The sequence below is a fragment of the Sodiomyces alkalinus genome, assembly GCF_003711515.1.
Source record: "Sodiomyces alkalinus F11 unplaced genomic scaffold SODALscaffold_1, whole genome shotgun sequence".
NCBI lineage: Eukaryota > Fungi > Ascomycota > Sordariomycetes > Glomerellales > Plectosphaerellaceae > Sodiomyces > Sodiomyces alkalinus.
Window position 1 is genome coordinate 2,448,700 of NW_021167079.1, and position 22,398 is coordinate 2,471,097.

Consider the following 22,398-nt stretch of genomic DNA (forward strand, 5'->3'; position numbering starts at 1 on the left):
ACGACGTAGGTCAGGTTACGACCTTCTAGCCCTCGCCCGTATACTAGAGCGTTTTCGAATTAGTTTAGGATTTATTCAGGATCTATTTAGAATCTATTCGAGGAATATATACGTACCTATTACCACGCGAAGTAGCACGGCGTAGTGGTATACCGCTAGACGACACGCTCCGGAATAAACGGGTATCGTTATTATCACTAAAGTCGGAACCGGGAAAAGGGCTTTTAGTACGTTACCGCTACCGGCTACGTACGCTACCGCCACTATCACTATTACTATCTGGAAAGTCGTTTTCTTTAGCGGCATGGCGGCGTTATTTCTGCTTTATTAAATATTAATAACTAAAACTATAGTTAAGTAAATAAAGAGTACTCACGATTTCGGCGAAGAGTATTCTAATACCGGCTAGTAAGCGTAGTATCGCGGTAAGATAGCCGTGCTTATCTGGTCCGAATAATATAAGCCTGGTCGTACTAGTCCTGATCGTACTGGCTATACCCCGTAATAACCTGGAAAAGCGGAACGTATCGCCTAGTCCACTTATAGGAGTATTTATATAGGATCTCGACGATATTTATATCGCTACGTAGTTTATCCTAGTTTTCGGCTAGTATAGAGAAGGTAAGGCGATATAAACCAGAACGGATAATAGGGCGTCTCTTATACCGTGCCTAGCCCTTAAGTTCCGACTCGTTTATCGTGATTAAATCGTAAAGTTCGTTATACTAATCGATACTTATAGTATATAGTAACGATATTATTCTCGTATACTTTAAGTACTACCCTCGATTAGGACCTATAAGCCGCTTATAACCTCGCCGGAAATATACTCCGTAGAGACGGATATAGCGTAGTAAGTGCTACTCCTAATCACGGTGTAGTTCTATATCTATATCTATTTATAGGTAGGTACTAAGTCCTATTATTATAGTTATATTAGCGATTCGAATCTAGATCTATTTAGGATTAATTCAGGATTAATTATATATATATATACCTCGTATATTTTAGTAGTCTTAGTTAATAGTGGTTCTAACTAAACCCTCTCTATAAATATATTACTATTTTACCTCTAGATTATACCGGTCTTTAAAGATACTAAACACGGTTTGGTATATATACAGGTATATATTAGTAGTTTCACGATTCGTGAAGACGCGTAGAAGTGGAATAGCTATAATAGCGATTAGTAACGTATATAAAGGGTAAGGAATTATTACCTTTAGATGCTTATTCACTATACTATCCCTAGATCACCTCGATATAGCCCGTTATCCGAAGATATTTATAATTTGTATTATGCAGAAAATACTCTATAGAAGACTCTCTCCACTTATTAACCTATACTTAATAAAAATAAATCACTATCCAGCTACTCCCAGATTCGTAGATATACTAGATATACTTCTAAAAGTTAGTATTTAGGTTTCTGCTTAGTATAAAAACACTCACTTCATTATTCTTATAGCGGTATCTATTATAAAGATACCGTATAGAAAGTAATATAGAAGCGTATAGGTAAATACTCGCGTGCTCTTTTCAAATAATTTCCCTTAGTACGTCTTTATTTACTAGACTTATATAAATATCGGTAATAGAACGTCCCTGATATTAACGAATAAACCGAGCTAATATATCAGATTAAAGGAAAGAGTCTAAAATAGTTAGAATATACTTAAATAAATCTTATATAGGACTTCCTTATCGTTATATATAGGTTACTAATCTCCCTTATAATCCCACGAAGACCTTGTATAATAGATAGGGGTATCTTTTTAGGTAGGGGCAGAATATAACTATATATTCTATTGGAAGCCACGATAATCTAAGGGATCTAGTTTAGGTTTACTAGTATAAAGAAGTTTAATTTAACACTATAGGGTACCCGTTTAATGTCGGGTTACTTAAGATAGTAGACTACGTCTATTATAGATTAGCTATTAAACTAATCCCAAATTAATCCAGATTAGATCTAGATTAGGTTAGGTAACTAACTTACCGTATTTTTTTCTCCTCCTCCTATTATTTATAAATAAATAATACTCGTATTCGTTATCTAACTCCTTTACTAAGACGATACCTTATATAAGCCTTATAATAAGGTTATAATAGTTACTATAACTTAGGAGGATAATCGTGGAGAAATACTTAGGTCGTGTCCGGTGATAATTAGTATAGCGTATAAAAACCTATCAAACGTTCCTAAGGATAATTACGTGCGTGTTTTCGGTCACTAATAGTCTATATATTACTATCCCTCCCTCGTAGGCTTACTGCTTATTAAAACGCCTTAGGATTACGACGGCGTAGCTAATAGCTGCCTTCTTAGGAGTAAGGTCTTTAACTCGTGTACGGATAGCGGAAATCGACTCTGCTAGCTTTTCTATAATCCTATTATAGCCGACTCTAAGTTCCGGAGTAAGATACGGATATATAATACCACCGGTATAAAGGAATATATACCGTGTAATAATAGCCCCGGAGAACGCTATACTTATAACCACCTTACCCGGGAACGCTCGCTTAATATAGTACTATATTATTTTCTAGGGCGATTTAACGTCTTTAGGATCTAGAGATATAATCGGAATAATATAGGTAATACTATCGGTGGCGGTTTAGGGGAATTCGGGAATTATAGCAGCGAATAAAAGCGTAGTAGCGTAAAGAGCGTTTTTAAGAACTTCTCGGCGGTTATTCTGATTAGGGTCGGCAGATAGAAGGAGCCCGGTTTCGTCGGTATTTTATTACTATATAGAAAGGTATTAGTTATTATAATTACTTTATAGTAAGGTGCTTTTTACCACTTTAACACGCTATCGGGACTACTCCCTTTCCGGGTTCGGCTCTTTAATATCCTTATCCCCCCTTAAAGCGTTATCGATTATTAGAAGTCTCGGAAAACTATCACTATTATCGCCTCCCAGAGGGGGAATAGTATCGTTACTATTAGGAGCTAAAGGTTAATTCGTACCGTTAAAAGGCGGATCGGGCGTTAGATTAGGCGGCGAATATAAAAAGTCCGTAAAAGATTCTAGATTAAAATTAATAAGGTCGGAATTTAATCCGAATAAAAGATCTATCTTCGCGGTTAGTTATTAGTTCTGCTTTCGGAATTAAATCCTACTATATACTGGATTAATTCAGAATCGATTTAGGAAGTATTAATTTTTTCGCACGCACGAGTAAGCGTTAATACCTACCCTCTATTACTCTCCCGTCCCGTTAACCTCACCCGACCATTACTATTAGCTTAGCGAGTAATAGTCGGGCGAGAAGTATAGGCTATAGTAATAGTCAGGTCTGGTGAACTTTACGCTAGCAGGGGGGTAATAGTCAGGTCAGCAGGGGGGGCAATGGTCAGTTGAACTGTAGTCTCGTATGGGATGCCAAGATGTTCTCGACTAAGGTACGCAATAGTCGTGCTTTTGAAAAACTTGGTATATCACCCAGGTAGGTAGTTGCTTGCCTCTAACGCATGCTAGCCATTCACTAGCAAAACTGGGCCAGGGACCAGGCGGAGGAATGAGGCAAGGAACCTCACCTGCCGGTCTGGGGACTTCCTCCCTTAGATGGCCAGGACTGATCGTCATCTCTCTGTGACGCATCGGAGATACTACTGTATACTCTGCCTTACAGAGCTTGTAAGTTGTGGTGCTCTTGGCGCTGTGGAAGGGATACCTGACGATGTTACACAGACTCATGTGATGATTCGAGAAGGGAAAGAGTAACCCACACGACTACCTCGAGTCCTACCGACTTGGAAGACAGATGACGAGTGGTAGGCACGATGAACTACATGTCTTCCATTGTCATCTCCTTGTTCGGTACCGAGTACCTACCTTAGGTACCTAGACACCTGTCAGATTTCGGTCTTCAAGTATCTTGCCCATCCTAAATGTGTATATCCAGTGCGTTGCCACTACTTCTCTTGTTCGCCCGAGATGGGTCCTTTTTCAGCTTCAGGAATTACATGGTCCAGTCCCAGGCTCCCAAGGTCTCGCATTATATGTCGGGGAGGAACTGTCTGACAGAATAACCTCAAATCCTATCTCACGACCTATATCGTTTTTGAGATGTGCATTGATGTCATGTCTACCTTACCTTATACACGTACGAGATGCCGTGATCTATTCTTATTCCCTCTCACCTCCTTTCGGGGCACTTCCCTATCTGCCGCATGGCCATTTGGTTTATCAACATCTCGGTACTGGCTAACTTACTGAATCAACCCTCCTCTCCATGGGCTTCCACCCCCTCACCTATTCCGCCCATTCCGCTTACACAATCTGACGACGTTTTCGGCCCAGCGACACGCTGTACAAACCGCCATGTCTGCACTCTGCTGTTGTCGACGTCGTGGACGTGGCGTTGACCAAGATTCTGGCCGATTGCACGCACAGGAACCTGTGCCCCTACCCGTCCTACCCCCCCTTCATCTCTCCGACTTATGTCTTGCGGGCGCCCTCTCTGCTACCCAGGGGAATAAAGACATCGCCTTCCCACAGACCACAGGTGCCTCGCCGCCGACATCTGTGTCCATGTCCTGCCATGAACCTTCAGAGGACGAACCGGATCGCAGAGCTGAACTAAGACGCATCATGCACAAGAGGATTCAACAAGAACTCAGCGGCGAGCACGCACCTCCAGGACTGAGCGGTAAACGGCCTCCAGCAAACGCGATACCGGCAGAGTTTCCGGGCCACGGCCCTCGCGACACTCTCGAGTTCTCCATAGCCGAAGCATCGTCGGCTGTTGGGCTGGTTCACTCTGATCCTGGCGAGGTTCAGCGTGGCGGCAGCCGCAGTGACAGTAAGGCACCGGTGCGGCGACGAGGCAGCTATCCGCAGGTATCACCCAAGAGCAGCGTAAAACACTGGGTGAGAAGATTGGTTTTTCGCCTACGAGCTGCTTCATCGGCGGTCCCTCCATCGCACGACATGCCTCCTGTAAACCAACTTACTCCTCCCGGGGCTGCGTCCCCTCAAGGATGGCATCTCTCTGCCGATGGAAGCCAGGTCAACCGAGTTGCCGCTGTCGATGTTCCTCTCGAAACCGCCCACTCCGATAAGGCGCAAGATGATATATCGCTCCTAAGAAGTTGGTTAACCACCCAAGAACTCGCGTATCCTGACAGACGCCCTGGTGATACCGTCTCACATCAGACCGCGCCCTTCGCTAAGCGAAATGACCAGCCTGCCCTGGAGTCTGAAGCCCTCAGGCTTCCCATAATTCCATCACCGTCCTGTCTTTCGACACCAAGACAGTTAACTGAGGTCCGGCAATCCGAGTCGGGTCCTGAGACCGCGCATACCGTTGCATCGCGCCTCGAAATGCCCTCTGATTTGCCAAGTCTCCCGGTGAGCGGAGATGAGGCGGATAGAACACTGGCGACTGGAACCGGCGTATGCACTCCAGTCTATTTGATGCCCCTACCATCCCCAAAGTTGGAGAAGACTGCAACGGACCTCTAGAGGCGGGCCATTCAGCTTGAGCGGGAATCCCGGGAGTCCCAGGCGAAGACGATGTCTGAGAAGAGAGGGAATAGCCCAGCGAGCAGTATTTCTGCTCATCTCAAGGTCGGGAAATGGAGAAGAGGGCGAACGAGCGACTCCCACGCGTCAAATACCACCCCGGAAAGTCCAAGCTTGGCTGACCGCCGCAGTCAAACTGTCGACTCTCGCTCCAAGTCTTCGGTCCCTCATACATCGAACTGGCGGACAGGTAAACTGACCGCACGTACGAGACAGCAAAACCCCAAGTTCCCGGCGGATGGTTATGATTCGTACCACGGACGGAGGACGATCAAGACATACACGTTACCTCCGGAGTCATGGTCCAAATGGCCGTCCTACAACAGAGCGGAGCGGACAGCCTCAGCAGGACTCAAGGACAGAGTGAAACCCAGAGACTTCGCAGTGACTGGGTCATCCGGAGACGGCCGCCTCTTCTGGGTCACGGACAGAAACTTGGCTGAAAGCGAACCGATCAGATATTCCTTCTCCAGCCGACTCATCCAAGGCGTGAAGACTGGCTTTGGAAATCTGCTAGGGTCAAAGACGCCATCTGCGAGTCAAGTGAAGATCCCGGCAAAGATCAAACGAAGGCATCGCAGTAGTGGCCAGCTGGAATATCCAGAGCTCGAGATCCTCCCAACAGAAGGCGGGTATAAAGAACTCAGGGCTCTCGGGCGAGCCATCGAGTCGATGAAGAACGGCCCGCCCCTCGAGAGAGTTGATCCGTTAGACATCGCGAGAGACGCCGAAGCCAGGACATGTTGGACGCAACCTCGCGAAATACTGCCTGTGCCGCCGAGGCCTGGCATGACGGAGGAGAATCGACGAAACGAAGCTATCAACATGCTTCGTCCCACCACCGACAAAAGAAAGGACGGACCAGCCACTCTAGCCTATTCGGTGACCCGTCACTACAGGGAGTCCATGATGTCGCGCGATACGCCTGTATCGACTGAACATTTTGAGACACCGCCCAGCCGCGTATCACCGACCCCGTCTCCCCGTTCCCGGTCGGCTGTCTCTTGAAGTGCGACGTGGATGTCATGCCTCTTAAACCGGAGCAAAATCGGAAGCTCGAGGTGGAATAGTACAACGATGGCCTGGCAGAGACAAGACTTGGAGCTCAAGATGAGCCGTCTCCAACTGAGCATCAACGAGAAACGCTCGCAGCATGTGTTTTTTTGCCTCCCATGTCGGCGACAGCATTCTAGATCCATCGTTTTATCCAGAAAAAAATATCAGCACCCGCGTGGGGGACCTTGGAGCGGAATGCATCGTATGAGGGTCGATGGACGGTTCCCCCGGGGGTGGTGTGCAGCGGGCATCGCACTGGCGTAATAGAGAATATGAGTATTTCGTGGTGGCATATTTGCCTTGATTCATGATTGTCATTATCATTATTCATGATCCAAGTGTGATATGGGCTACGTTCCCCTGTATCCCAACCAGAGAAGAGAGCCCCTAATGCTGCAAACATGCCTCTATGCACATGATGGGCTGACGATAGCCCAGAATACGGCAACTGGAGAGAGGCGCAAAACCACAGGCTACCGTAGCGAACCTCAACCAAGGATTACGTCGTCGTATTGTTGCGTATCAAGATACTTCGCCAGGACATCTCGCAAGGCAGCACGGCTCCGTGTGATCTCCGGGAAGACATCCGCAATGGGACGTAGGTTTGTTCGCATACTCTCCACATGACTAGCCACCTGGATGGGGAGGGCAGAGAGCTCAGGGTGATCGAGTCCGTGAAAGAGAGGATCGCTACCCGAGCGCCCCTCTCCTTCCGGACCTCCTACTCTGAACGTCGCTTCCTGTCGCGCCCTGGATTCGGCCAGGGTGGTTTGTCCGTCCGGCAGCGACTGCGGCTGCGGCTGCGGCTGCGGTACGAGGGGGTGCGCCTTGCGGAGGCCGTCGCGCAGGCCGCGGATCTCGGAGCGGGCGTTGGTCTCGAGGGAGTCGAGATCGGCGTAGTCGCGTTCCAGGGCGGCCTCCTCGCGGGCGAGCTCGGCGCGGAGGAGCTGGTTACCGTGGAGTAGGGTGTCCTGGGTGCGTTCGAGGGACTGCGTGGCTGCGACGCAGCGGTCAAAGTCGAGTTCTTCGTCGCGTGGGTCGACGACGGGTTTTGGACCCTTTTTGTTACCGTTGCCGTTCGGGCCGCCGGAGGTGCGACGGGCGGCGTTGGATGAGGAGGATTGCGAGAGGGCCGGTGGGAAGGGAAAGTTGCGGGTGAGGCGGCGGGTGAGGTGTTTTGATACGACACGGAGGGCTTGGGCGGCTTGGTTGCGCCGTTTCGGGTTCGAGAGGCCTTGGAGAATGGGGCGCTCAGCGAGGTGGAGGAGGGAGGAGGCGATGGTAATGGAGGCGGTGGGGAGGGGGGTCCAAGACTCCTCGACTTTGGTCCGGGGGATGGTGAGGTTGCGGGGAGCTATGCGGCGGTATTTCCTGGGGGGCGATGGAGGAGGTGGAGGGTTTCTTGCGTCGACTTCTGTCCGACGGCGCTTTTTCGACGAAGAGACTGGCTCCTCTTGCGGGTGCGCCGAGGCGGCATGCCTGGAGGGCAGGGTGGTTGTTTGGGCTGAGCGCTTCGTGGAGTCGGAGTGTGGTGCCTCTGAGATTTGCTGTGAGGGTGGTTTGCGACGGCGCTGCTGGGCCGGCTCCGGCGCATCGTTGGTCTGTTTCCTACCCTTTGGCCCTAATGGCCTTGATGGACGAAGTTTGGCAGATGCTTTCGATTTGGCATTACCTGTTGAATCCGAAGCAGATTTCCTTTGTGAGTCTTTCTGCCCAGCCTGCCGCCTAGCCTCGTGGGTGCCGGTTGTGTTATGCAAAGGGCCAACCGATCCTTCAATGGATTCCACCTCCTCCCCGGTGGTGCGCACGGAATCTGACACTCTCCCTCTCCTCCTCTGACCCTTTCTAGATGCCCCCGGGGTATCGACCGACTCATCGGCTAGCTCGTCCTCGGGCGCATTGTCTCCGCGGGGCCGCGATTGCGATTCTGATTCCTGGGCCGCAGCTCTTCGAGCCTTGGGAGGGGGTTGCTTCTTTGGTGTGCTCTGTATGTGGTCCTCAAAGCTCAACTCTTCGTTCTCATCCTGAGGTAATTCCGGCACTTGCGGCTCCGACCGGGGTTCTGTTTCTGTCCGGGTTGCTGGTGCAGTTTCTGGTTCTGTCTGTGGTCGCGACACGCTCTTCGACTGGGACGCGCTGGTGGTTCGAGTTGGCTTTTTGCCCTTGCCCTTGGCTTTAGGAGGCTGAATAATTTAGCGAGGAATAATTCTCGTTCGTAAAATAGAGTAACTCACCATTGTGGATGCCGCGGGGGCAGGGCTAGCCAATGTCGGGAGAATGGTGGACGGATATGTCGATTTTAACGTTGGCCATCGGCGCGTCGATGATATCAGAGCTGCCTTTTACTGAGGTCGCGTCAGAGCTGGCTCTACACAGCTAGTGGGGTGACACTGCCTTACATAAGCTAGTAGATGGGCCCAGGCAGATTTAGAATTCAGGAGGTACCTCAGTATTACTACCTAGGTACGGATAATTGATTACGGAGTACCTTACCACTGGGTTGGGGTGCTGCCTCGACCAGAACCAGAAACGGTCGGTCCAAACTCGGCCTTGCCATGGCAGTGTTGCTTGTATCGAGAAGGGAAAAGGTATAGATACCTGGAGCGACTCATCGGAGATGGGCATGGCTCGAGATACTTGAAGTGCTTCCTTGTATCGATACCCATGCGTGACCATTGGGCCGGGCCCCGCGACAAGGACCCAGGATCAGGCAGACCCGTCTCTCCCGTCATCTGCTGGATCTCCCGCGTCCAACATCTGTCAACATCTCCTTTTATTTTATTTTTTTCTCCATTAAGTGTTTTCCACTATCAATCCTTCAGCCGCCATTTTAGATTGATTCTTTCCCCATAAACAATTCGTTTATTCTTTTTATATATTTTTTGTTGGGGTTCTTTCTTTAATTAGCGTCCATCCGCATTCCGAACCTCGCTTAATTTTGAAGGATCTCCTCCAGACAAAAACTGAACTCGCGAGTTGAACTCTCTTCAGCGATCGCTCTTCTTGCTCCTTGAAACCTGCGGCTCTTCTCCGACCACTAGCACCCTCTTACAGTCAAAATGCGTGTGTCCGTATCTACCCTCCTTGCGCTCCCGCTCTTTGCGGTGTCTGCCCAAGCGCAGTTTGAGCAGTACCAAGACCAGCTCCAGACCTACCTGAACAAGTTTGCCTCGTACATCCCGAACACCAACCGCGTCGATGCCGCCGACGCCGCCGAAGCCAAGACCGGCGAGAAGAAGATGTCCGTCCTGACCCTCGACAACTGGCAGCAGACCTTGTACGAGCCTGTCGCTCCCGGCACCACCCAGCCCGAGGAGTGGTGGGTGCTCATCACTGGACGGAACAAGACCTGCTTCGGTTCGTGCTACTTTACATTTTCTACCCAACACCCCCTATACACCATTCAGCAACATGACTAAAACAGGCAACTAACGCGATTTTTTTTTTTTTACTTCAGGCCGCTGTGATCAGGTCAATGCAGCTTTCAATGAGACGGCCATCAAGTTCGCCACCCTCCCCGAGTCGGAGGTGCCGCATATGGCCTACCTCAACTGCGACGACCAGCCTGTTCTGTGTAACATCTTCTCCGTTGGCCCCGCCAGCCTTTGGGCCATGGACATGCTGCCTCCCGGCAACGAGATCAATATCTGGGGCAAGCGTCTGAACACCACCACCACCACCACGCAGGACCTCCTGGACCTTTATGCCGACAAGGAGAAGTCCGAGTTCAAGCTCGTCACTCACGTCTTCCACCCTTTCAACGGCTGGTTCGCCCAAAACGGCCTCTCCGTGGCCGTGGCCTATGTCCTCTGGTTTTTTACTGTCGTTCCCAACTGGACGATCATGCTGCTCGTCTCCTTTGCCAGCCGGAGCATGATGAATCGCCGCATGCCCGGCCAATAAGTGCCGCGCTGATATCATGGCATGATATGACCAAATCTAAAAGATGGGGAGGGAGAATCGACTGTTGGATGGTGGTGGTCGGACTGGTTTCACTCTCCCTCTCCGTTCCGTTGACATTTCGATGGACGGACGTGTATTGGAAGTGCGAAGCGCCAGTCGAGCGAATGAGGTCGAGGGGCTCTTTATCCTTTCCAGTGTATTTATACCGTATTTGACATGCTTAAAACCGAACGTGGTTGTTTTTGGGTTCATTTCATCTCGTGTTATTTATTTCTTGGCGTGGCATTGTTCCTGTAGGCCCTTGAGACCTTGGATGACTTCTTCGGGCAAGTGGGCGTTAGACAGGCGGCCGTAGCGCAGGTCGCTCAATCCGCCCACGGCCCGCTGCACCGAGTGAATGAGAGCGGCCTCCTCGGCTTCAAGTTGACGAATCTCGGCCTCCAAGTCTGCAACGGCGCTCTCCATCACAGAGAGGACGGACTGAAGGGTGTGCCTGGAACTGTGGCCCGAATCGTCTCCGAAGAGCTAGACCGGATTCAGTCAGGTATACAGCACCCCTGGACTGCCATAGAGCACCCATCGGCGGTCCGTAACTCTACGAGAGAGGTGGGGTTGGATAGACTTACAGCGTTTTCAATCTGGAGCTCGGGATCGGCTTCGTGTTCGGCAGCTTCTCTCCTTGAGCGGGCGGTCTCGCGACGCAGAGCCTTGCCGTGCTTCTCCTCGGCAGCAATGTTCTCGGTGACGGCATCAACGGTGGCGTTCCTCTGATGTTGCAGATGTCGATATAGAGAGCGGATCTGAGGGTTCGACTGCTGGGATCTCGGGAAGAAGGCGGTGAACTGCTCGAGGGTGATGATGGCGGGAAGTTTGGCGGCAATGGTGAGGTAATTGGACAGAATAGTACTCTCCGTAGGTGCCATGATGGAAGGGTTAGGTTGTTTGAGGCGATAATGACTCCTATGAGTTTCAATTAAGGGAAATTGGAAATTTCGGTCATGAAGTGGGATGTTTGTTGAATATGAGCTGTTGAAGAGGAGCTCTGAAAAGAAAGAGGGCCCTGGTAATAAGTAGGCATCCGTACTGAACATAAATCAGGCGCAAAAGTTGACGGTCAACTTGTGAAGGTGAGACGGCGAGGTTGACGCCTTAACTACTCCGTAAGAAGATTGAGACGCGCTTTGCATCAACTGGACGCATTTCTCCAATGAATAACTGGTCTCTTGCGACGATGACCGTTTGACAGGCTGGCAGGAAGAGTCTCTGATCTCCAGTGATACGAATGCTCAAGAAAGTGCCGCAGCTCGAGCTACGGATATTATTTCCTGCCAACTTTTGACATTCACTTATGGAGACTTTCCGCCTATCCAGTGACCACGCGAACTGGGAACTCGTGAGGGAAAAGCCCCCTTACAGTGCGATAGTGCATTGAGCGTAGACTATACTGTGTGAAGCGTGTTTTACCCTGGAAATACAGTGGTCGCATAAATACGTAGTATCCACTGGTCTCGTTTGCGCACTGTACGTGTTTCAGTGCTCGTGTATTCCATATCGATATTTTGTACCTGGCGACTAAACAGCTACATAAAAGTCAGAGTCACTGCACTGTGCAGGAGCCTGATTAGTGCCGCATTTACAGCACCTAGACTTGCCTCGGAGACAGTGCATATAAGAATAAACACTGGTCCAGACGTCGTTCTGACGCCGACCTTTTGAATCTCCAACAGCCTACTCCGTAATTACACACAGTTTAGTGTTCCAAACCCACGGGATCAACAGGAAAACCTTTTACTATAAGCTTAATTGTTCATTTGGAAGTCTCGACCCGCGTCATCTTTTTTATCTGTCCAGCACTCCAAACCTGAGCATCTCAGAGTAGCTTCGAGCTAGCCAGCATGGCTCCCCCTCGCCAGCCGGCCCAGCCTTTCGCCAAGGACGAACGTGTCCTTTGCTTCCATCACGAGATGCTTTACGAGGCCAAGATTCTGGATATCCAGACCTCTGAAGGAAGCGAAGGCGGTTATCAGTATAAGGTCCACTACAAGGGCTGGAAGAACACCTGGGACGACTGGGTGCCTGCTGACCGTATCCGCAAGTTCACCGAACAGAACAAGGAGCTTGCTGCGCAGCTCCATGCCCAGATCAAGCACTTGCAGAAGAACAGCACCAAGGTTCCCAAGAAGATCGGTCGCGCGACTGGCACCGATTCGGCCCGCGTCAGTGAAGAGCGAAGCTCGGGCATGGGCGTGCTTGCCGGAGGTCGAGGACCCCGACGTGCTCGGGACTATGACCTGGAGCAGGTGAGTTGGTCGCCTGTGGTCGCCTGTTTTCTTTAGTCTCCACTCTTGTTGTGGCTCGTCTCTGTTGGTTTTGTGTTGCTTGCGTCGTTCCTGTTGTTTTTGTTTTCAAGTTGGCTGTTTATACTCTTGCTTGTTAATGTCCTGTCCGATAATTTTCCCTCTGTTATCAATGACTATGGCTGGCTGTCAAGCGACTCCTTCATGCGCCTCTCACCCCAGAACAATGAATCCACGAATTGGAGAATGGCATCGTCCGCCTGGTTCAATGGAATTTATTCTGGGACCTGTCACGCTTCGGATAATTCAGCAGCTACGTCAAACATCCATTAAGACTCATCGACAACTCGAGACAAAGGGTGGTCAAACTTATTTCTGGCCTCTTAAGACACAAGCAGCACATTGGCTCCTGGCCTCAGGTCGAACAAACCCACTGAAGAAAGAGCGAAGTCTGTTGACTTTTTTGTCTTTGACGTTCTGCTTCATTGGCTCTCGACGTTTCTCTCAGAGCTGCTATGAAGTCGCTATGAGCCCTCGGGAACGGCCTACTCGCCTCGTGAAACTCTCTGGAATCATATACTCAAGAAGTTTTGCATCTTCCACGGGGGGCATCCTCTCCCCCGCTTCTCCTACTATTTGCCTGGACGCCAAACAACATCCAAGTTAGAGACGATCTCCTGTCATCAGCTCAGTTCCCCATCAAGCCGTCCACGTCAATCCCACCCACCTACAGCCCTCCAAACTGGGTACTCTACACTATGGCATCCCATTCTAGCGATCAGACTTGTCCTTCAGAGGGTGTGGTGTCGAGCTCCGAGAGGAACATAGCTTGGTCTAATGGCAACTCCTCAAATCTGACGTCCCCCGCCCGGGAAGACTTGCCCCCTCTCGAGTACAGACCAGTCACGCCAGCGCACAAAGTCCCGCCCCCATTTGACGACATCTTGCCGCCTCAGCGCTTTCTCCCGAGACTATCCGGTTCTACGCCAAATATGTCGGAAAACGAGTCTTCCAGCGAACTTCTAGTCCTGGAGGCAGAAGGAGGGAGCGACGACGAAACCCCTGGCAAGAAATGCTGGTCTGACCCTTCCCGTCGTGCAATGCTAGCGGAGTTCGTGGTAAAGCGCTGTCCGGATACCTGGGCATGGGCCAGATATTTCCTGCGTCATAAAAACGTTGAAATCTAGAACCGTTTTATCCGCCTTAATCAAGAGCAGATCGAAACACGTTACCAACAGACCATTCCACAGGGGCGGGAAATAGAAGTAAATTGGTCAGGGGGCAGAGCAGCTTCTATGGAAGAACAGCCAGTCTCGCCCAAGAGCTGGGGGCCCGAGGATAAGCAGGGCATGGACAGTGTCGCACAAAATAAGGAAACAGAGGCCGAACAAGTTCTTGAACAAGTTCTCGCCGAGGAGAGCGAAATCGAAGGGGCCATGGAAGGGATCCGAAACCAACCGGCTGCGAATCACGGAGCCGCAAACCAGGAGACCCGATCCTGTGCAGATGGGACCCCAGGAGCCAGGCAGTCGGAAGAGGACCAGAATTCATGACTCTGAGGGCACCATCTCGGAACGATCAACAAAGTCCTCTTGCCATGGACGGGGGGGGTCCAAAAAATAAAGAGCAGAGCCCATCGCCTACGGGATGAACCTCTTCACACGATTCGCAGTGTTCTGATACATGTCCTGCAGTGGCTGCTCTCTCTCTCTCTCTCTCTCTCTCTCTCTCTCTCTCTCTCTCTTTTTTTCCCTTTTTTTTCTTTCTCTTTTTGTTATTCCTTTTCCGTTCCCAACAACGTACCTGCCTGGCGCATTATTTGCTGCGGCTGCGCGCGCCTGCCCTGGCCGACATCAACATCAACACCACTGTCACCAAAGCCCTGCGCCCTACATGATCTGGTTTTCTCCTCCCAAATGGGCAGTTGCTGAGCAATATCTTCTGTGTTTGGCCACACATTACACCCCTTCAACTCAAGCTGCTCTATCAGAAACCCTTCCGTCGGACTTTTTAACACCATACCTCTTGCATCACCACATCTTGCGTGCGATTCTCTTCGCTCGCAACCTGTTTGTTTCTTCAAACACAACATTGTCGCTTTTTATTACTTTTCGTATTCCTTCGCCGGTCATCGCTAAGCCGTCAGAATGCCTGTCACTCGCTTCAGGAATAATAAGGGACCATGGAAAGAACCCTTGGCCCCTGACTACCTGATTGATCTCCCGCGGAAGGGACATGCCTATATCAGTAAAAATGGCAGAAAGCTCTTTGATGACCGCTACGAGTGCAACCCTCCTCCCAAGGAAGAGAAGAAGAAACCACCTCCTAAGGTTGTGGCCGACAGACATGTTCTGGGCAACCCTAACCTGCAGGACGATTTGGTCGTAAGTTGCTTGTTTGAGCTGCCTATATATGATGGCATCTCGATGCCCGTCATTGCCACTGTTGTGGTTGAACAGCCAGCCCAGCGCCTAGTGGCGATAGTCTATTTCTTTCTTTCTTTTCTTTTTTTGTTTTCTCTTTTTGTTGTCCTGCTCTTTGAGTCGTATGAAGTTTCTAGTTGTCACTCTTGGTTGCGAGCATAGAATACGCTAACACAGCTGACCTAGGAGGATGGATTCCATGCGCGTCCATCGATCAAGCTGCCTGTCCCGGACCACATTAAAGGCATCCTTGTCGATGACTGGGAGAACATTACGAAGAATAACCAGCTCGTGCCGTTGCCTCATCCGCATCCTGTGGATAAGATCATCAATGACTACCTCGAGGAGGAGCGTCAAAACCGTGAGCCCAACTCGGCTCATCTTGACATTCTGGAAGAGACTATGGCTGGCTTGAAGGAGTATTTTGAGAAGGCTCTTAGCCGTATCCTTCTCTATCGGTATAGTGGCCCCCCTGCACTCTGCATTCTGTAGGTGCCTAATTATCCAAGACAACTATATTGACAGCAACTAGGTTCGAGCGGCCCCAGTATCATGAGATTCGCAAACTCTGGGATCAGGCAGGTGAAGATGGACCCAACAAGACGGTCTGCGATACGTATGGTGCTGAGCATTTAGCTCGTTTGCTCGGTAAGTTCTTTAGGCCATTAAAAAAAGAAAAAAGGAATCCCAGGGGAGCACAATGCAGACAGACTAACGCGCAAGGAAACTGCAGTCTCCCTCCCCGAGCTGGTTGCTCAGACCACCATGGACCAGCAATCGGTTGCTCGTCTCCGCGAAGAGCTCGTCAAGTTTACGACCTGGCTTGGGAAGAACACCAAGAATTACTTCGTCAGCGAGTACGAAACACCTTCCCAGAAGTATATCGACCATGCACGCAGCTTCTGAGCGAATCATTCACCACGCTGTTTTGAACGACATTGGCCGCAATCATGAAGCCCGTCAAGAAGGACGCCCCTTGGGGTGGGTTTTTTTTTTTTTTTTTTGCCGGGGGTTGAGCTGTGACTTGTGCTTTACATCCGGTGCACGTACAGGCGTTAGGGAAAAGGGGGCGTTTTCGTGAATTGGTTTTCTGTTGCCTTTCTTTCCTTCCTGTCTATTATCTAGCTCGGCCAATGCTCAACTGCCCAGCGTCCCTCCCTCGTCTCTTCACCAGCCTTGAACTGCGATGGGAGTCAACCAGGGTGAGAAGGGGTTTGGCTCTGGTAAGGCTTTTCAGGTTTGATGAACGCCAAGATGAGTGTTAGGCAAGCCATGGGCATGAGGTTATTGTTTCTGGCTCTCGTGACTGGCTTGAGGGCCTTGAGTCACATCATAGACTATCGGACAGATGAATATGAAGCACGGTCTTCCACCTAATCGACCATTTCCTATGCTCCCATCACGTTTATGGTTATCTCTCGATTTGGTTGTCTAGTATACGCCTATGTGTACAAATGTTTTTGAGTATAGTACACGGTCATTCAGCCAGTCTATCATCTGTTGACTTGGAAGGCGAGGATAAAGCTTTTGCCCCGTATCATCATGATTTGAGGCAATGACCAACGTCCTCCTCCTCCTCGTCTATCATCCGCCTGACACCCTCCACACACACACACACACTGAGTTCCACTCAATATACCTCGCATTTCATCCTCCTCTTCCTCTTCGCGATGTATGAAACCAAACTCCAAATTGCCCACACAAGAGAAACTCCGCAGAAAAGGTTCAACCAACCCGTCAATTGGCCCTCGCCTCGCCTTATTCACCGGGGAACAGGCTTCTCGACCCAGAAGCCCCTCTCAGGCCTCCTGGAAGCCTTGACCTCATCCTTGGTCAGCGCGCGGTCCACCTCCTCGACGCGCACAAGTTCCTTGACCTTCATGATCATGCCGGCGAAATCCGGGCTCACGGGGTGGAACACGGTCTGGGTGCGGCGGCGGAGGCCCAGGGCGGCGAGCACGCCGCGGGTGCGCTTGGGCAGCCCGATGGCGGAGCGGTGGAGGGTGATGCGGAAATAGGACATTGTGCGTGAAGGGAGGGTTTTTTGCTTTTTTGTTCTCGTGTTCCGTCTCGGTTGTTGTTTTCGCCTTTTTAGGACTACCCTATCGCGAAGGAGCAGTTGGGCGAGTGGTCGACCTGTGACGAACTACTGGCGCCTCTCTAGCCGTGAAAGACTCCCTGGTCGTGGGCCAGAGTAGGGAAAGAGGAAGTCTTCGGGGGAGGATAAGGATAGCGAGACGACTCGTATCGGATGGAAAGGACAGTCGCTGTCGTAGCGGTTGGAGGGTGGTCTTGGTGGATTTTCCTCGGTAGAGCAAGCCAAGTTCTGAATGGCCGTGCTGTGTTAGCGCTCATTGCCTTCCTCTGGCCTTCCGGACGGCCAAGAGGCATGTTTACTGACCTGTAAACCAATGCCTGCACGGTTGATAAACTAAGATATCCCTGCCTCGCTTCTCAGTGTTGCGTAGTCGGTGTTCTTCCAGGAGGCCGAATATCCGTACTACCAGTAGTCGCGACTTCTTCGTGGTATCGCCAAAAAATCCGACAGCGACCGTAGGTACCTAGGTACGGAGTATATGATGCCCGGATGCCGAATGTGGTCCGTGCACAGCTCCAGTGCGAAGGTACGTTCCTAACATAATCGGCCAGAAATCGACGACAGATGCAAAAGGTAACCGACAAAACATCACTCTGTCAAATGTCATGCTCCGTACACACTCTAATTACCTCATGGGCTAGACAAAATTCGTTGAAACCCATAATCATAATCAAACAACAACCCCGAATGCCTTTACACGTAGAGGCATCGTTCTATATTCATTCGTCACATTGATATACTATCACAATTTATCATGCGGGACAGACAAGACCCCGAAATAGAACCGAAATATCTAGCGTGTTAAAAAATGATAAGGATCTACCAGCATGCAACCATACGTTCATGCATATAGCTGGTCGTACAAAAAGCGCTTTCTAGTCCCAGCCTCAGTCGTTACAAGGTCAAGTACCCAATGCTCCATTGCTCTATTATCAGAACTACACCCCCGCGCACCGTTGGCTGTCCCATGGCCATCCTGCCACTGCCGCTTTACATCTGCACCTCGACTCTGCCTTCAGCACCCGGAGGGCCACCGCCGACCTGAGGCAGAATGTAAGTGATGTCATCCCAAGGATGACGGTAAAGGCCAGTGCGCAGCCGCTTCTGGTCGAGGTAGTGGGCAATAAGACCAATAGACCGGCCAAGCACGAACAGACCGTTGAGAACACCCATCTTGAGGTAGTCCTCGGCCTCCTCGGCTGAGAAGGCGCCGCAGTTGCGGAGGAGATCGACGAAGCAGACGGCAATGCAGCCGTCAACGTTTAGGATGAGGTTGTCCTTCTTGGAGGTGGTGACAGTCTCGACGGCCAGGGCGTAGTCGAGCAGCTTGGTGCTGGGGAACTTGGCCTTGACGTACTCCTTAACAAGCTCCACACGCAGGTCAGGGTTGTTGCGCGACTTGACACGGTGGCCAATGCCGGGGATGAGCTTGTTCTGCTTGCGCATGATATCGACAAACTCGCGAGGGCTGAGGCCCTTGTCGAACGCCTTGGTGAACTCCTCGGCAGCGCCGTCCAGAGCACCGCCGAAACGAGAACCAATGGTCAGGAGACCGGCAACGAGCGAGCTGATGAGGTCCTTGCCGGCACGAGTGGTGATGATGGTGTTCATGGCACCAGATACGGCAGGGCCGTGATCGGCTGTGAGCATGAGGACCATCTCGAGGAACTTGGAGGCATATTCGGGCAGGCGACGGCGGAACCACAGAAGCGACATGACACCACCGATGCCAATATCCTCCCGGAACACATCCGAGATGGGCATGCCGGCGTATAGGAGCTCCTGTCCACGGTCGTCGGAAATGGTAGAGATGAAGGCAGCTGGTTTGCGGATGAGGCCGAGCTCCTGGGCCCACGAGTAGTCGATGGGGATCTTGGGCACGACGGGCTCGGGCTGGGGCTTGATGGTGCCATCCTGGACGAGCTTGTCGTACACCACCTTGAGAACCTTGGGCATGTCCTCAAAGGTGTCAGGCACGTAGAAACCAGCCTCCTTCATTTTGTCGTTCTTGGTCTTGGCCGTCTCAAGCGTCGAGTTGGCGAAGGCACCAGCGTGACCGAATTGGACCTCGGTCTTGAACATGCTGGCGCAAGTACCAATGGCCCAGGCAACAATGGGCTTGGTAATGATGCCCTGCTTAACAGCCTCAATCACCTTGTACTCTTCGACACCACCAACCTCACCGAGCAGCACAAGAATCTTGCACTCGGGATCGGCCTGGTAGCGCAGCAGATGGTCGATGAAAGTAGTTCCGGGATAGCGGTCACCGCCGATGGCCACACCCTCATAAACACCGTCGGTGTTGTTGGCAATGATGTTGTTCAACTCGTTGGACATGCCACCGGACTTGGAGACGTAGCCGACGGAGCCCTTGCGGTAGAGCTTGGACGCCACAATGTTATCCATCATGCCACCAGTGTTACCAATCTTGAAGCAACCGGGCTTAATGCCACCAACGGTGGCAGGGCCAATGATGGTGACGCCCTTCTTCTTGGCCTTGTGGGCAATCTCACGAGCGCGCTTTTTTTTGGGTATAACATGTCGTTGTTAGCCCCTGTGTTCCAACGGACATGCATGGGATCAAAATTTAGGAGGGGACTCCCTCGAACAGAAGGGCACTACTCACGCGTTCAGGCACACCCTCAGCAATAATGGCAATGGTCTTGATCTGGGGATACTCCATGAGATCCATGGTGGACTGGTAGACACTTCGCGAGGAAGCAAAGTTGACGACAACGTCAACGTCGGGGTGCTTGGCCATGGCCTTGGGGACCTCCTGGTAAACGGGCAGAAGGGTCTCGCTGGTTCCCCAGTACATCTTGCTAACGAACTGGCCACCGAATGTGTAGATGATGCCGGCGACCGAAGGGGTCTTGCGCTTGCAGATGAAGTCGAAGTCGAGCATACCCTGGACGGCGCGGGGCTGCAGACCGTAGACGAAGCACCTCGTCTTATCGCTGAAGAGCGTGTGTGAGGGCAGCGGGCTCAGCGGCCGGCTAGGGGCGCCGAATCGCTGGATCTTGTCATTTGCAGACAGCCCGCTGGTTGTGGCGTTGGCGCCATTCACGGATGTAGACATCGTGATCGGTAGAACGGGTGAAGTTCGTTCGTGGGGTATCTGAAGATGGGAGAAGAAAAAATCTGGCCCGATAGTTGTTAGCAGGGCGAATCGGTAGATTGAGGCCCAGATGTTATCCCGAGCAACAAAACAAAATCGAATAGGATGGCCTCTGGAGGCTTGATGAAGAGTTGTGAAGATGCGAGGTGGGACAGCAACGAAGATGGGCAGGAAGGAAAGAAGAACGGAGAAGTTGAGAAAACAAGACAGTAAGAAGCCTAGGTGGTAGTGAATTGGCGGGCTGTGGAATTGGCTTTACGAAGATTGTTTGGCAGGCACGGTCACTAATAATTTTAGAGTACGTACATACTCCGTACTGTACTCGGGGGGAATGATCAGATTGGGGGGTGCGATTAAAATTCTGGTGGGGGCAGCGGCAGGGATCCTAAGGTGCAGGGATTCTCGGAAGTCGCTAAAAAAAAGGATGGGGAGGGACATCAGGGGGAAGGAAGGAAGGGGGGTTACGAGACCGAAGGAGGGGTAAGAAAGCAGAAGGGAAGGCAGAAGGCGCTCTCCAAGGGAAGCTAACGGACCTTAAAAGGTACGATGGCGGACCTTTGCGGAGGAAGGAAGCCCTGATGGTAGGATGACTGAGAGGGTAGGCTTACTTGAAGGCCAGAGAAGCAGGAGAGGAAGGCGTGGATCAGCACTAGTGAAGACTATCCAGCTATTAAAAGCAGTTGTTCTCGTACATAGGTTTTGACGGAGGTGTGTGAGAGGATCTGGAATGGGTAGGTTTAGTTTGGGCGAGAATTGAATCGACGAGGTGTGGTAGGTACACTGTAAGGTATTCGTACTTCGATGCTCCGTACGGTTCGTCCAATGCGGCAATTCGAGAGATGAGGTCGGTACGGAGTACGGAGTATGTACGATTATTTCGCACTCCTGGTAGCATCTACTCCGTATCTGTCCTCTGTACTCGGACCCGTGATCGGTCTACCCCAGGTACGGAACGCACTCGAAATGCGCTTTGTTGGCAGAGATGCGACCGACGGTGGTGACAGGGATTGACTGGGGTTGTCGACTTGGGAATTGGTGAATGGTGATGACGACAACGGTGCAACGGTCTTAAAAAGTTGGGGAAATGCCAATTGAGTTGGGAATGTGCCCTGATCGCGAGATGGTCCGAGGCCACGCACGACTTGTTGAATCCAAAGCAGAACAGACCAACAAGGAAGAACTTCGCTCGACCGAGACAAATCAACGAGACACAACTTTGGCCGAACCCCTGACTACTAAGGTAGTGTTACCATTGGCCGCTCAGGGAGTACGGAGTACAAGGAGAAAAAGGTAACGATACATCTCCGAGTACCCGCTTATTCAGGGTCCAACGCAATTTGTCGTCGTCGCTGGAAGGAAGAAGAAGAGAAAAGAGACCTAGGCCCTTGCCCGGGATATTCAATCGTCGACTTGCCCAAGTTCATCAAATCGAGGGGCATTGGACAAACGAACTACTCCGTACACAGTCCTCCGCCTAGTTCTCGTGTATTCGAAGAGCAGCAACGGTGGCATGGATATCAAAATAACAAAATCCCATTTAGGAGAAACCGAACAAAAAGAAACCCAAAAATAAAAGATGAGGAAGGCCACACAACCAGGCGCTGGACTATCGGATAGCCGTCGGCTCCGTGGTTGGTCGGTCATCCATAATTCGACATCCGCCGATGATCGGGAGACGCGATATCGCCAGGATGCCTGTTTGGTGGTGCATTGACTTCAACGACCGTGGTGTGCGGGAGGGTGGTGGGGGCAGCCATGCTTACAGAGTACGAGGCCGTTGTCCGCACATAATCGTGCAGCGTCCACCTTATTAACCCCTCCTACTATTGAGATGCTACCTCTTATTTGGAAGTGAGGGGCTCACCCATCAGCCGAAGGACGAGGGAATTCCCGCGCCTAGTCGGGCTTCCTGAAGATGAAAATAGGATGACGAGGCGCAAGGAGGCCGAAGATGAAAGGGGGTCGCACT

The 22,398-nt window shown here is 51.0% G+C and overlaps 8 protein-coding genes across 8 annotated transcripts; 3 read left to right on the forward strand and 5 right to left on the reverse strand.

Moving 5' to 3' along the window:
• Positions 1 to 3,699: 3,699 nt before the first annotated feature.
• Positions 3,700 to 6,542, forward strand: SODALDRAFT_374774 (hypothetical protein; the record flags this gene model as incomplete). The annotated part of the gene is made up of 5 exons (XM_028614697.1): positions 3,700 to 3,822; positions 3,913 to 4,011; positions 4,311 to 4,452; positions 4,509 to 5,405; positions 5,475 to 6,542. The coding sequence occupies exons 1-5, from the start codon at positions 3,791 to 3,793 to the stop codon at positions 6,540 to 6,542; spliced, it is 2,238 nt and encodes a 745-aa protein (XP_028470248.1). The 5' UTR covers positions 3,700 to 3,790.
• Positions 6,543 to 7,078: 536 nt separating this feature from the next.
• SODALDRAFT_319124 (hypothetical protein) lies at positions 7,079 to 9,147 on the reverse strand (the record flags this gene model as incomplete). The annotated part of the gene is made up of 4 exons (XM_028609429.1): positions 7,079 to 8,773; positions 8,825 to 8,929; positions 8,990 to 8,994; positions 9,084 to 9,147. 4 exons carry the CDS (start codon positions 9,145 to 9,147, stop codon positions 7,079 to 7,081), a joined length of 1,869 nt encoding a protein of 622 aa, XP_028470249.1.
• Positions 9,148 to 9,347: 200 nt separating this feature from the next.
• Positions 9,348 to 10,977, forward strand: SODALDRAFT_326601 (hypothetical protein). Its single transcript, XM_028610207.1, has 2 exons — positions 9,348 to 9,947; positions 10,048 to 10,977. The coding sequence occupies exons 1-2, from the start codon at positions 9,650 to 9,652 to the stop codon at positions 10,491 to 10,493; spliced, it is 744 nt and encodes a 247-aa protein (XP_028470250.1). The 5' UTR covers positions 9,348 to 9,649; the 3' UTR covers positions 10,494 to 10,977.
• Positions 10,761 to 11,438, reverse strand: SODALDRAFT_287705 (hypothetical protein; the record flags this gene model as incomplete). Its single annotated transcript, XM_028608576.1, has 2 exons — positions 11,120 to 11,438; positions 10,761 to 11,018 (listed from the first exon to the last, which is right to left on the reverse strand). The coding sequence occupies exons 1-2, from the start codon at positions 11,414 to 11,416 to the stop codon at positions 10,761 to 10,763; spliced, it is 555 nt and encodes a 184-aa protein (XP_028470251.1). The 5' UTR covers positions 11,417 to 11,438.
• An 825-nt stretch (positions 11,439 to 12,263) lies between these two features.
• SODALDRAFT_326603 (MRG-domain-containing protein) lies at positions 12,264 to 16,217 on the forward strand. The gene is made up of 4 exons (XM_028610208.1): positions 12,264 to 12,793; positions 15,400 to 15,671; positions 15,746 to 15,861; positions 15,947 to 16,217. The coding sequence occupies exons 1-4, from the start codon at positions 12,389 to 12,391 to the stop codon at positions 16,117 to 16,119; spliced, it is 966 nt and encodes a 321-aa protein (XP_028470252.1). The 5' UTR covers positions 12,264 to 12,388; the 3' UTR covers positions 16,120 to 16,217.
• Positions 16,218 to 16,590: 373 nt separating this feature from the next.
• On the reverse strand, positions 16,591 to 17,735 carry SODALDRAFT_326607 (ribosomal protein L30). Its single transcript, XM_028610209.1, has 2 exons — positions 17,615 to 17,735; positions 16,591 to 17,539 (listed from the first exon to the last, which is right to left on the reverse strand). The coding sequence occupies exon 2, from the start codon at positions 17,234 to 17,236 to the stop codon at positions 16,976 to 16,978; it is 261 nt and encodes an 86-aa protein (XP_028470253.1). The 5' UTR covers positions 17,237 to 17,539; positions 17,615 to 17,735; the 3' UTR covers positions 16,591 to 16,975.
• Positions 17,736 to 17,980: 245 nt separating this feature from the next.
• Positions 17,981 to 20,775, reverse strand: SODALDRAFT_347434 (ATP-citrate synthase subunit 1). The gene is made up of 2 exons (XM_028613306.1): positions 19,938 to 20,775; positions 17,981 to 19,831 (listed from the first exon to the last, which is right to left on the reverse strand). The coding sequence occupies exons 1-2, from the start codon at positions 20,388 to 20,390 to the stop codon at positions 18,302 to 18,304; spliced, it is 1,983 nt and encodes a 660-aa protein (XP_028470254.1). The 5' UTR covers positions 20,391 to 20,775; the 3' UTR covers positions 17,981 to 18,301.
• A 1,000-nt stretch (positions 20,776 to 21,775) lies between these two features.
• On the reverse strand, positions 21,776 to 22,185 carry SODALDRAFT_15508 (hypothetical protein). The gene has a single exon (XM_028606892.1). It carries the CDS (start codon positions 22,071 to 22,073, stop codon positions 21,828 to 21,830), a length of 246 nt encoding a protein of 81 aa, XP_028470255.1. The 5' UTR covers positions 22,074 to 22,185; the 3' UTR covers positions 21,776 to 21,827.
• Positions 22,186 to 22,398: the final 213 nt, after the last annotated feature.

Bases quoted from the DNA above. Each gene is read 5' to 3' on its own strand.
- SODALDRAFT_347434 (XM_028613306.1), bottom strand. From the start codon at position 20,390: ATGTCTACATCCGTGAATGGCGCCAACGCCACAACCAGCGGGCTGTCT. The intron at 19,832-19,937 runs GTGAGTAGTGCC...CCCAAAAAAAAG, and splicing joins CTGAGGGTGTGCCTGAACGC to CGCGCTCGTGAGATTGCCCA.
- SODALDRAFT_15508 (XM_028606892.1), bottom strand. From the start codon at position 22,073: ATGACCGACCAACCACGGAGCCGACGGCTATCCGATAGTCCAGCGCCT.
- SODALDRAFT_326607 (XM_028610209.1), bottom strand. From the start codon at position 17,236: ATGTCCTATTTCCGCATCACCCTCCACCGCTCCGCCATCGGGCTGCCC.
- SODALDRAFT_326603 (XM_028610208.1), top strand. From the start codon at position 12,389: ATGGCTCCCCCTCGCCAGCCGGCCCAGCCTTTCGCCAAGGACGAACGT. The intron at 12,794-15,399 runs GTGAGTTGGTCG...CAGCTGACCTAG, and splicing joins GGGACTATGACCTGGAGCAG to GAGGATGGATTCCATGCGCG. The intron at 15,862-15,946 runs GTAAGTTCTTTA...AGGAAACTGCAG, and splicing joins GCATTTAGCTCGTTTGCTCG to TCTCCCTCCCCGAGCTGGTT.
- SODALDRAFT_326601 (XM_028610207.1), top strand. From the start codon at position 9,650: ATGCGTGTGTCCGTATCTACCCTCCTTGCGCTCCCGCTCTTTGCGGTG. The intron at 9,948-10,047 runs GTTCGTGCTACT...TTTTTACTTCAG, and splicing joins ACGGAACAAGACCTGCTTCG to GCCGCTGTGATCAGGTCAAT.